The 13,365-nt window shown below is 40.6% G+C and overlaps 1 protein-coding gene across 1 annotated transcript; it reads right to left on the minus strand.

Annotated features, from left to right (window-relative positions):
- Nucleotides 1-6,295: 6,295 nt before the first annotated feature.
- dolpp1 (dolichyldiphosphatase 1) lies at nucleotides 6,296-13,097 on the minus strand. Its single transcript, XM_035608718.2, has 8 exons — nucleotides 12,941-13,097; nucleotides 12,165-12,265; nucleotides 11,887-11,971; nucleotides 11,354-11,453; nucleotides 10,840-10,938; nucleotides 9,820-9,948; nucleotides 9,588-9,677; nucleotides 6,296-7,682 (listed from the first exon to the last, which is right to left on the minus strand). Exons 1-8 carry the CDS (start codon nucleotides 13,014-13,016, stop codon nucleotides 7,646-7,648), a joined length of 717 nt encoding a protein of 238 aa, XP_035464611.1. The 5' UTR covers nucleotides 13,017-13,097; the 3' UTR covers nucleotides 6,296-7,645.
- Between the last annotated feature and the right edge of the window lie 268 nt (nucleotides 13,098-13,365).

The following is a 13,365-nucleotide window of genomic DNA, read 5'->3' on the forward strand; positions in this document are numbered from 1 at the left end:
ACGAACATGCAGTCAATATTTACAGAACCCACATGAGAAACAGTGGCTTGAGATGTAAGATTTTTTTGTACATGTTTCAGCGCTGCAATTAAAGCGACTGTTGTCTTATGTGTTGTACTGTTGTCTTATTTACTTATTGAAACTAACGGCCCCTTCATTAGAAAGCGGTGACGGAGCGGAAACCAGAGCTGAGGATGTTACAGAGGATATGATGATGATGAGGATTTCCAGTTGGCTTCGTCTCAGCTGATTTGAATGGGAGACATATGGCGCGAGAGGACAGATTCAACCGAATGTAAGATTTAGTGTGACACATTCGACATAATTACCGCGATGCCTTTTTACACATTTGCGACTGCTGTTGATTGTTGTTAATGCGATGTGATGACCGTCTATAATTGCGTGTGATTGTGAGGGAAGTGTGATAGTTTGACAGGCTTTTTCTGCACAAACTCTGGCGGACAGGATCTTTTTTCTTTTTTTTATCATGTTGGGTACAACAAGAATCTGCCCATGTGCAGCAGAAGCCTTTCCGATAAAATGCACAACTTACAGAAATCTTTTGACGTTCTAGCTGCAGATATGCACGGTGAATCAACGAGGGGGGTGGAATATAGAAAGATGAAATACAGGTAACCTTATTTTTAAAGGTTATAAAAGTTGTGGTGCCACTGCTGAAACATTTGTTGGCGCCGTTGTAGTTGAATTTAGGATCAGGCAGCTTCTTGGTGGCGTTTCATTTCATGTTCTATCCAAGAGCCAAAAGAAGAAATCTGTGGGCGGCAGTTTGAACAGGCCTCATGCCACCGCTCATACATTAATAAAACAATGGTGTTGTCTGTGAAACACTATGATTTGGTCGTTCCAGCGGAGGAGACGGTGGCTCAGAGATTCCTCTGTGTTTCAGGGTAAATAGAAATCTCTCCATTCAACGAAGTTTCATCGTTTGACTTTTATTTATTTGTCAAACCCTGTTTGTTTGATTATTTTGTCATCACACTTGGTGAATCTACTGTATCGATCTTACTTTTGGATTATTTCGCTGAAATATGTGTTTTGCTTATTGTTATTTCCCCTTAATGTTTTAACCTTTACTGTGCACAATGACATGTGACGTTAGAATCATCTCCTACAGTTGGATCCTTTCTCTCTGCTCACCTTAAATCATGTTTTAAGACAATGGCGTGATTTTGTATGAATAAATAAAAGTCATTTACGGTCCAGCATGCAACTAACACTAATCTAATGTGGAAACTTGATGCCACATGGAATGGACATTTCAGTCATTGTAGTAGTAGTTACATATCTAGAAACAACAATATTTGCATTTGCAATAATAGTTAAACTGGAGAATGTAGGTGGACGTGTTGATTATTTGAACTCTGTTCAGTTTTTAAAAATATTGTTATTATTTTGTAGGGTTTGTTGGATTTTTCTGAAGGAAGAAATACATTAACCCCATTCTAACAACAATATGTCTAAGATTTTTAGATATTTTAGATGTCTATTTATAGTAAAATTACACAGCAATCTGCAAACAAAAAGTTTCGATTGACAGTTTATAATGAGGCAAAGTTGACATATCTAAGCAATATTCAGTTTGGGCCATAAAAGCTGCATCAGAGCATATTCTTAAATTATATTACAGTAATGGGGCTTGTTTGGGGGTATATATATTTATTATATATAATCATTTTTTTCAGTATTGCAGCACATGTGACATGTTGAGAGTGACTTTTCCAGTGAAAACTGGGCGTTAGAGTGAAACTCAACTAATCTGTCATAGACAGAGGAGACCATTAAATCAGTTCAAGCCCACAGACTCTCGTGTGCATGTGGATGGTGTGTTTGGGTTTTGTTTGCTGGTATGAGTAACAGTAAGCCTGTGCAGTATGTACATGTGATAAGGTCCTGAGCAAATCTGTGCAAATCTCATTACTGTCCATGCTGCAGATGTAAACTGGACGCCATCTGGTGGAGCTGGTTGAAAATTGACAAAGAACTCAGTTTGACCAAACGAGCGTTTTTACCACTGACCTCCACGCCTGTTATCCTTTTCTAAGATCAGGATTTACCTCAATATGATAGGTTGTCTCTGTATCAGTACAGATGTTACAGAGTTACTGTACAGTTAGAGCAGCTACAGGTGAATGTCTGGATAGAGAGATATAAATAAACTCGTAGGATTTGCACTGTAAAACAGTGATGTTCAAGCTTCACACAGTACATTTCCTGAAATGACATATGAGCCGGGACGCTGAAACAGTTTCCATTTCTAAGGCTGAACACGCTCAAAGCTCCTGCTGCGGACGTCCCGTGAGATTACGCTCACAGAAATGTTACCCGCCTGCCACGGAGAGAAAAGACGAAATGAAAGAGAAAGCTTTAGTGTTTGTTGTATGAAGTGTTGTGGTAGCTCTCTTCAAAAAAATACATTTCAGTATAATAATAATAATGTATTATAATCTGAATACGCATGTTTGGCCGAGCTTTACAGGAGAGGGGAATCAAACCGGGGGACTCGACAAGTAAATAACAAGTTGTTAACTTCATTAAAGAAATCCCCTCAAGAGCTTTTAATTGATATTTATACTTTTCATCCAAAATGCCAATTAAACCCCTTTTTGATTGCAACCTCTTTAATAATTATGTTCAGATAGTACAAGCAACAGAATATCACACCAGGTCACCAACAAAGGCAAGTTGGAGACTTATTTGTGAGAATGAGCAACTCCAAAGGAAATGATCTGAGCATCTTATTTTTGATTGTATGAGGCTAATTATCTGAAGGGTTACTCCTTGAACTGAAAGCACACAAACTGTGCGATGACAGACACTCATCTGCCATTATCTGCCCTTCAAAAAGCAAAGCTGAAATGTAAAACGTGCCTGAAAAGTGGCAAATCATACGCCGAGTGATTGACGTGGTACAGTACTGAGGCTGCAAGTAAACAACCGGGGCCGCCGTTTGATTCGCAATTGAATTTGTTCCACAGGGAACAAATTAAAGTGAACATCATTGGGTGAACAGCATTCATCTAAACTAAAAAGAATTCAGTATAAAAAAACAACAACAGCTATACAATAGGCTCACATTATTTGATACTTTTCTAATTTCCAAGAATAAAGTCTTAGCATGTCTCTCAGCACTTTTGAGGCTCTTCGCCGCAGCCTCAGTGTTTCAACTTAAGGTCGTAAATATTTTTTTTTAAATCTGCCATTTTTGGCATCAGACCCCATCAGATATCTCGGGCTTCTCGCCGCAGGTAACAAGTTGTAGTTTTCTGCTGTAGCTTGATAAATGTCAACGGTAAATAGAAATGGTGATGGACGGTCAGTGCTGAAATGATCCGAACGGACGGTCAAGTCGGATTCAATTTTTCGAGCATTTTAGGAACAAAATGTACTTTCTCTACTCTAATATTCCGATCTAATACTAATATTACAAAGGTTTTTTTTAAGAACAACGTGGAAAAAAGTTGGACAGCAGGGCTCCAGTCAGCCATGCTGATGATTTTGACAACACCAATATCAGAAGTCCTGATGGCTCATTTGAAGTTATAGTTTATGAATATGTGCCATGGATAGTGTTTTGATACTTTTACAGTAATTATATCGCAAGTAAACCTGCTTTATAATAGAAATATATTCATATAAATGAAAATCTATCTAAGATATGGGACCTTTACATGGCTCACTTGTGTTTTTAATAGTTTTGAACTGGACAGCACAGAAGGCTTTGGCTATGAGAAAAGAAAATGTAATTGCCTGTTTTGGTCCTTAGGACTTATTTGATAATTTTAAAAAATCTGGTCTATCATTTTTGAGTCCCTTAAAATGTATTTCAACGTACATACAGGTGCAAACGTTCAAGGAAAGGAATCTGCGGCCTTTGAGGTGACTAGTTTCCAGCTCAACTGATCACACGTGAAAGATTTTGCCACCATCATTAAAACAACAAATCAAGGGAAAAGGTGTTCATCCTTCTCAGTGAATAAAAGCACCACTCCACCAGTCATTTTCTTGACCATAAAAGTGTTATTCAGACACATAACAGGGCCTGTGACACACAAGCATATCTGATGTTTAAACTGTAAAACTTTAAAAACCACCATAAAACATTAGCAACTACAAGAATTATGTGTAAAAGACCTTACAATCAATTTAGATGTGATTGACGCTCCCGTTCTGTTTTAAATTTTACTGGTGGGTAATGCTTTGATTCAGATTTTTACTTTAAAGTCCATTTCTATATAACATTAAATATTTATGACCATATAAGCAACAATCAAAGTTGATCCTTAATATCTAATCCAGTTTTTTCCCTATGGGTTATACCCACTTGACCCCTTCTCAAGCCTTATTATAATTTGATTGGACAATTCCTGTGATGTAGAAGATTCATCACAATATATTTCAAAAGACACAATGTTTTCATTTCCTCCATAATGTATTTATTTCAGTTGTCTGGCCAAAACAATGCTTTAAAGAAAATTGCTAAAGTAAACGGAGAACTGTTTTCTATTCTATTTAATATAGAATAAACTTTTACATAGAGCACAATATTTACTCTACCATGCTCTACAGACATCGCCTACACAGTACATTTTATATATTTATGGCCACTGGTTACGTATTTATATATTTTTACTCCACTAGAAAAGTGAAAGTGAGACTGTGGACTGATGTACATTTTAAAGTCATGTTTTCAATTTATCTTATGGCAGCTTGAGCTTGTTGCCTTGTACAGTACTAAGCGTCATGATTAAAATATTGTTATCACAAGCCCATATGTTTATCTGTATAAACTCTGGAGAGCTTGGCACCCAAGTGTAATACATTTACACGTATTATGACCAAGTGACTGCAGTTATAACTCTTTATAACTATGACAAACCGGAATTAAACATCCATTCATTAGAGGCTCAGACACGCCTGTAGGGGGGAAGGTGACCAGCAGCTCTAAACCCTCCCTTTGACTCACATCTAAAGTGCTCACTGCTCATCCAAACAATGCAGGTCAGAGAAAATAGCTCAGGGAAATAGAAATAGGTCTTTATCGTTTTCATCCAGGCTGTGCCTGTGACCCGGGTGTTTGGGGATAGCCTGAGGTGTGAGACCTGAAAAGGCAAATCAAAAAAATGGAATGGGATGTTTAAAATAGGGCAGATGTTCCTCTTGCACTCTGCGAGTCAAGAGGATAGGCCTGGAGTGTTTCCTGAGGCAGCAGGCACATTTGGGAAAGGGTGCAGCAACAGAAATACCACGATGCTCCTTTCACAAGACGAACAGCCTGAACAGAAGAACAGAAGACCATTTTTCATTTGTCACCTCCAATACCTCTTAAATAGATGCTTTGATCCAGAATTAAAAATAGCCCAACAACAGTTGGAGAGACCATAAAATACAATGGACTGTATTCCTAAGACCAAATCCCCACTGATTTAGCTCACCGATATGTCTCAGCTACTGCTACAATGATTTTCAATGAAGTTTGCAACAGTCAGCAATGCATCGCTCAGGACGAACTTTGGTGATTTTCTAAATGCAGCAGCACCATCTTCAGAGGAGGCATTTGAATTTGTCCAATACTTTGGTTTACGACCAAACGCCTGCAAAAGCCATGACATTCCCAACAGCCCCGGTTGTACTTTGCGTTAGTCGTGCCAATTTGCAAATGTTAGCGTTCTCACGGCTAAGCTAGGATAGTGAAGTGTCAATATTAAAATCCAGCTTAGCATCATAGACTGTATATAAAAACGGACGTGGTCACACTGGGTCCGGAAAGAGAAGCCAACCTCTAAGTGCCTAAAACCTGTATTCTCACAAATGACCAGCAGAGGGCGACTCCACTGGCTGCAAAAGAGAAGTCTGTTTCTATAGATGTCTATGAGAAAATGAAAATAATTTTGGTCCCGTTCAGAGTAAAATAAGAGATAAAGCACAGTATGCATTCCGGCATGGAAACTGCGTGTGATTGGCGGCTAGTACTGTCCAACGGGTGCAGGTTGCAGGGATGTTGTTAGCATTTAGCTCAAACCACCAATAAAACCGCAATTGTCTGGTGAGACAAGTGTCAGTCAAAGTGCGGAAACTCCTGTGGAGGGGACACATCTATAGATGACATCTGTCTTGATGGCAGCCAAGCTGCCGTAAGACTGACACTACAATGACACTGGTGGAAAAGGCAGTGAGTAGACAAAAGGTACATTTTTAGACTATTAAATCCACATTTGCTCAACAGCAAAGACGTCGAAAGTAAAGATGCCACGTCAATTATGACACTGGAAACATCTATCGTACATGAACACAATTTTATTCAGCCTGATATAGGTTACAAATGGGGGGAGAAAAAAAAATCAAATTCTAAGAGAACTACTTCCCTTTGTTGAGCTAATGATATGACAGTTTTAAATCAGCTTCAGATCCCCACTTGGCAGCTTTCAATAGCTGCCGTGGGCCATGAGGAATTGAGCATAATCACATGCTACGACTGACCTGAGGCTTTTTTCTTTTCTTCTTCTCCTTTCTTCAAAAATAATACAAAAATGAAAACACTTCCCCACAATCCGGGCAGTCCATCCTGTATGTACGTTTTCTCACTAAATGATATGGAATGTTATCTTGGAAATGAAAAAAAAAAAAAGCGGATTCCCAGAAATCTGTTCCCAGGCTGCTACTGTGTGTGAGGCATTAAGAAATCACCACCTCGGTCCAAAGTGTGATCGACATGAAAAACAACTGAAACCTGCTGCTGTGATTCGGCCTTGTCATCCTCAAACGTGGATGCGACCAGGAACCACCTCGATGCTCAATAGTACAGAGGTTACATTAAACTTTACACTGCTCGTAGATCAGCTCTGGAGTCTAATGTATTACGACTGACCGTAATAGACACAAGCAAAGACTGATGCGGGGAAAGAGGGAGGGTCTTAACATTTAACTAGTGTTAGTCGTTTTTTTGTTTGTTGTTTTTTTGACTTGTAAATTTCACAAAGTGCAAATTTTCATTTATATTACATCATAACCAATTTTTAGAAATTGTTCTTTTTCTATTATATAACAATGAAAAATGGTTAATTCCACATACCCCACCCCCCCACCCCAACCTAGCCATAACCAACCCCCCCCCCACACACCCCACCAGCCACGTCCCACCAGCTATTCATCAGAATATAAAAAAAGGAAAAGGAATTACTAAATACATGCTGCAATGACGCCCACCAATTTGTCTGAAATTTGACCAAAAGGCCTCCTTTTTGTTTGGCTCGTTGAATCTCTTACAGTTTTCCATTACTGTCAGCGTGCGTTTATAGTTAAAATCTATATATTAATCTATCATTAAATATTATGCCTCTTGCACAGTCTTGCATGCACTTGAAGAGCATTTGGAGCAAGCTGTACAAGGAGGAGAGGCGCGTGGACGGACTCGGTCAGGCTGTAGGCTCTGGGCCAGGTCCAGGCACTCTTTCGCCACCTGTAAACGCTATTTTTTTGCCCTTTACTCCTTGCAACCATTGTCAGTCCCAAAGATGGTTCTCCAGTGTGTTTTCGTCGAGTGAGCTTTTTGTTTTTGTGTTTTTGTGTGTTTGTGTGTCTGTGTGTCTGTGGTCCTAAACTCAGTCTCACAAAAGAACTGTGCAGATCACTGAAGTTTTGTTCCAAGCTTTCGTTGTCTGTTCCTAGAAGACAAAAAAAAGAAGGAAAATTCAGTCATGCAACAAATGCAACAGTCTCAAACATAAAAAGGTTAGGCTGAGACCCAGACGAATTCTCGGAGCTTATTTCATTTGCTCTGCCAGTCTCGGCTTGGATCCCCTCCATTGGGAAGTGATTTCTCTCAAGCAGAAAATTTGCCAGTCCAATCACAACCGATGATAATGGGCGGGGGTTTATACTACGACGTGGAGGCAAGCGACTTTTGTAAACAACGAAGGCTGACGCTGATGAAGAAGCATTTGACTAAAAATACCAGATATTTTATTCCACAAAAACTTCAACACTTGTTCAAATCCACGCAAATCTTTTGCACCGAGTTTAACTTTGTTAACATTCATGGACCTCGACCTGTGTGTTTTTTGGCGCTTCACAATAGCAAGCTGTCTCGACAGCGCTGACCTTTCAGTTACATTTCAACTTATTAGCTGTGTCTAACCATCTAGTTTAATATCCTTTGTCAGAGTATAAACTAGTCTATAACGGAGACAGTTAAGAGACGGGAGTCTGAACTTTGAGATGGTCTCACTATGATTACACATTTGCAGATTACAACAAGACATTTCGCAAGTTTACATATATGTAGCAGATGAACTCTTGAGTTAAAGCCTAAAACACGTGACCTTGACCTTTGACCACCAAATTCTAATCAGTTCATCCTTTAATGTTGAGTGAGTGTTCAAGCTAATTAGGCGAAAATCGCTGCGCTTTTGCTTTCACTGTGAATGGGATGGACGGACAATCTGAAAACATTCCGCCTCCCACCATGACTGTCGCCGACTGGGACATACGAGTCAACAGACAGTGGTAGCACATGAAAGCCATTAGCTTGGCAGCTCCAATGGTTCTGTTTTGTTTATTTACCACAACATAAATACAAAATACATAAATGAAATGTAAAAGTACATGCGGGGTGTGGTAGAAACCAGTAATGGCTTATATGAAAAGTGAACCGACTACGTCTGACATTAGTCACCAAGGCTGTCACTTTTTATTCAAACTTCGATCATTTGCGCATACATGGGGGGAAAAAAGTTAATAGTCTTACTGCAATAACCTGTTCAGACTCAAAATGATCAGTCTTAAAACGCAACACTCCATTTGAAGTAGTTGGACTTAAGAGGCAGCAGAGGGCGCTCAAAACATCTCTCTCAGCTGAACAAACCTACAGTATGCCATATTAACCTGTCAAGCTGGAAATGTCATGGTTGCAATGAAAATGAACAACAGAGTGCAATGCCAACCCAAGCAGACAGTCACAACAAGCAAAGCATCTGAGAAGCGGTACGTAGAGGTATTCTACACCGTGAGAGGCAAAGTTACCAACAAAGATGAGGCCGTTTGTGAACTTTGTAGAAAGCAGCTGTGTGTCTTGAATTACAGCGACACATTTTCTGTGGAGGTACGACAGATGAGGGGAGCAACATCAAGTGTGCGACCGCCTCTGAATTCACATTCGGCAAACTCAAATTCAGCTGAACACTTCGTCAGAAGTTCTTAAAAATGCCTTATGGTGCATTCACACCGAGTAGATTACACAAGTCAGTGCAAAGATCAAACTAGATGCGAATTTCGCATCACTCGCTTGAGTTGACATTTTTGAACACGTGATGCGTTGACGTGTTGAAATCCTTCCTATGTCGTTAGACGTCTTGATTTTTTAACAGAAATGGAGGACAAAACTATTGTCGCTGTGTGTGGGCACCCCAAGCTTTTTGACACGAGTTGCCATTTGTATTGTGACCAGGGGGAAGAAGGAGAGGGGTTGGCCGAAAGTGAGCAGGGAAGTTGGACACTAGCTTGAGCCCCAAGCTTGAGATGTTCACAGCTGTGGTGTAGTGGGTGGCTTTATCGCCAGGACAGTTCCTTACCTTGCCTCTGATCTGGTCACTGTATACTCGAACCATAAGATGTTGGGGATCAGGCTTGTGTCTCGCACCAGGAAGTACTCTGATATTGGCCTATGAGTTGTAAAAAAGGAAATAACAGAATAATATGAGCGAAATCATCATGGGCCAGTGTGATCCACTTATTCGGGCTGAGGATGAAATCGTCGTCCCCTGTGACACAGGAAGGAAGCAGAGAAATGAGAGTACCACTTACCATGCTGCTATTTTGGGGAATAACGGTGTCAGCACCTCTTGTGTGATAAAGAACCAGACTATTCCGATGGTACAACCAGCCACTCCGCCGTAGAAAACCTGGCTCCAGGTGTGATACAACAGGTAGACTCTGGGAATGAGAGAGAGATAAAAGACAAATGTTCAAAAAAACACAAGTAACAACTTAAACTCTTCCCCAACATGCATTTGAAATATTATCACATTTATTGTGTCCACACAGTCACTGATGATCTCACAAAAGGAAATAGTACAATTTGGATTCCTGTGCCTTGGCTACGATAACACTAAGGTCAGCCAAACATTATTAAAAGATTTTTTCATCCACCTGCCCTCAACTATAATGGTAAACAATTATGTGCCTAAAGACCTCCACATATTTTCAAAGCTGTCTAGTCGATCAATCAATCAGTTGATCAACAGTAAACTATTACTTACTTAGAACTTAGAACAATCAATCAGTTGATCAACAGTAAACTATTACTTACTTAGAACTAATAACTATCAGTATTGGCAAAAATAAACCCAATTAAATACTGATCTTTTCTTAACTGTACTCCAACATCACCCTTCTTGTGTTGTTCAGATCAACTTAATAGTTTTGAACGAGGATCTTCAGTGTTTAGACCAAATGGCTTGGGAAAATTGTCTTTTCTCTGGTATATATTTATCTAACATTTAGGTAGATATACATATCGGGTCAGCCTCTGTATCAGCAGATAATCAATGGACTTAAATTCAACCTTGTTTAGGTCACTACCAAGGACATTTGTCATAACCAGCGAAATTCATGAGGTGATCCACACTTTAATATTCACACTGTATATACCCAGGGTCTTTCACTCTTGCACAAATTAAGTACGGCATAAAAACACATGTATCATACTGCCCAATTTTGTCATCCCTTCCTAAACATGCTGCTCTTCTATATTCCCCCATCCACATTAGGAATCACCCACAATATTTGAAGGAGGTGTGGAGGAATCGGGGGTCGGTCCCTCACCTGCTGTATGAGACCGATAAGGCCAAGCCCAACAGAATGATGGACAGTATGTGTCTCCAAAGCAGATCCACACACCGAGCATTGTTCGTTTGATGCATTCTGAAAAGAGACGAGCATGACATCACATCATGGCAACTACTGTGAGTGCTTATCAAAAACATGAATGTAATTCATGTAAGGATTATACCTGCCCTTGAATAAAAAACACTAAATATAAATGATATACATGTTTAACATGAATGTAATGAAATCACCAAAGATTAAGTGCATGTACACTACATGTAGACCACTTTTGCAATGGGCATATAGAAGAAAAATAGTCTATGTGACAATTATTCAACATTGCTGTAAAATGAAAAGAAAATGTTTACCTTTCTTTATCATTTCATATTAAACCACACCAGTAAAATCAAATAGTTGCTTGAAATTTCCAACTTAAGAATTTATCCGCTAAATATCTCCACCCTTACACTAAATACACTCCCCCAGCAACTGCAAGAACAAACGAGCTCACCTTAAATATAGGAAAAGAAAGAAGTAAACAACAAAGAACCAGATAAGCTGGGAATGACTGGAGGGCATCCCATAATCTGAGTACAGGTTTGTGTGAGCCCCTGCAGAAAGACAGAACAGAACACAAGTTAAATATTTACTTACAATATTGAGTTCCAATTCAATTGTAAGTATTAAATTCAAAATATAGCTGGTAAATGACAAATTCCATTGTAAGAATATTTTGCTAGTAAATTAACAGAAAATTAAATGATCCAGCTACATTCAAACATTGATAAACCATTGCATTTAGTGAATTTTTTGTAGCCTTAGGAAAAAAGAAAGAAAAAAGATATAATTGTTGAGCACAGCTTTTATTTGAGAATGTTTAGTAGATAGAACTACTAGCTTCTGATCTAACAGAATCAAGTGTGATGAAGGTGAAACCAGAAAACTGATCGGCCATTGATGACAAGAGGGAAATATTCGGGCTGTGTGATGCTTTTGCAATGTTGCCCAACCCTGCAGCATGAAGCCAACAGCTCCTTCGCTCACCTGCACAGGGGCGTGGCTCTCTGAGAATGTGCTTCAGCAGCCAGTTCACCCCTTCATTCAGCACAAGCCCACCAAAGAAGGAGATCTTTAATGAAGAGGAAAAAACAACAACAACACCACCACACAGGTCAACACATGAGCACTTACAAACTTGTTGTGGCCTGCCCGACAGCACTGACCAAAGATCCACGTGCGACAGTTCATAACTTCACAGATTGTCTTGTAAATGTGATGCTGCTCTTTCTGCAAAACCCAAACGTGCACCGTGCAGGACTCACCGTGTGCAGCTCCCGTTTAAACACTATGAGTGTGACGAACCCCACAAGGACCGCGATGGGCAGGAGACTGATGTAGGCCAGCACTTGTCCCGTCAGGTCGTCTGGAAAAAAACAGAGGTGATGTTAGGACACAATAGAGAAGCCAGTGAAGTTCACCTGGGGGGAGTGACACTTCGAGAAACCAAGTCAACCCGGATGTGTGACATATTTAGCCGTGAGCACAGGTAGGAAGCTGCTGCGATGGAGTAGCTATGCCGTCATCTAACGAACAGACAACAGTATTTCATTCTACAGCTCGGTGCAATGAGGGTTATGCTAGAACTAATCAGGCCAAGGAGCTAGCTACTGCGTTTACACTGGTCCTGGCTACAATGCTACAAAGGTGGATAGCTAGGTACTTCCGCCACAACCGCCTAATCATATTCCACAGCTCTCAACGCCGGAATTTTGTCAAAAAGCTCCAACAGGACACGGCACATTCGCTTACTGCCAAGATATTATACCAAAGTCGGCATTGAGGCAGCTAGCTGACTAGCTAGCCTTCATTGTGGACATTATTGCCAACTGCGCATGCGTAGCTGTCTCACAATTTCGCAGTCCGGGCTGCGTCCCCCCGTTGTGCCGGGGATTTTGCAGAATCTCACAATTTGGCAGTGTCGCCGACGGCCGTGTCCATTCAGCAGCGACAAAAAAACACGCGCACTGCTGTGAAATTACGACGCGGACGGAGGCTCGCGGAGCTTCGGCGGCGAGAGGAAGGTGTGGAGTTTACGTACCCTCGGGGAACTCTACGTGTGTCAGAGATATGGACCGCCATCGAGGTGGTGCCGAGCACTGTTCTTCCAACGCCATCTTACCCGGACACAGCCGGGCAGTCCCAGTGAAACGCCCCAGACACGTGTCCGACCAATGGCGACGGAGCTTCGTGTTCGAACGGGCCCCGGCAGCGGCGCAATCGTCCAATCCCAGCCGCTCACAGGAGACGCGGTCTCCTGGGTCTTCTACCCATAGAGGAGTATTATTGAATGAATATCAACGCGAAATCCAGCACTCCATGTTTAAGCAGCGAACTGTACTCATTCAACAAAAATGAATAGATAAATAAATTAATTCAGTGATTTTAATAATTGATGAATAGATCAGGCTCTTATCACCTTCAACACCCTGAGCAGGTGTTCGCCCAGAATGTGCAAATCTGAAT

The sequence above is a fragment of the Scophthalmus maximus genome, chromosome 20, assembly GCF_022379125.1.
Source record: "Scophthalmus maximus strain ysfricsl-2021 chromosome 20, ASM2237912v1, whole genome shotgun sequence".
In the NCBI taxonomy this organism is placed as follows: domain Eukaryota; kingdom Metazoa; phylum Chordata; class Actinopteri; order Pleuronectiformes; family Scophthalmidae; genus Scophthalmus; species Scophthalmus maximus.

What these genes read in the sequence shown, in the direction of transcription:
- dolpp1 (XM_035608718.2), bottom strand. Translation starts at nt 13,016, where the DNA reads ATGGCGTTGGAAGAACAGTGCTCGGCACCACCTCGATGGCGGTCCATA. An exon ending in TTAAACGGGAGCTGCACACG is followed by an intron (nt 11,972 to 12,164) that starts GTGAGTCCTGCA and finishes TCTTCATTAAAG; the next exon opens with ATCTCCTTCTTTGGTGGGCT. An exon ending in TTATCGGTCTCATACAGCAG is followed by an intron (nt 9,949 to 10,839) that starts GTGAGGGACCGA and finishes TCTCATTCCCAG; the next exon opens with AGTCTACCTGTTGTATCACA.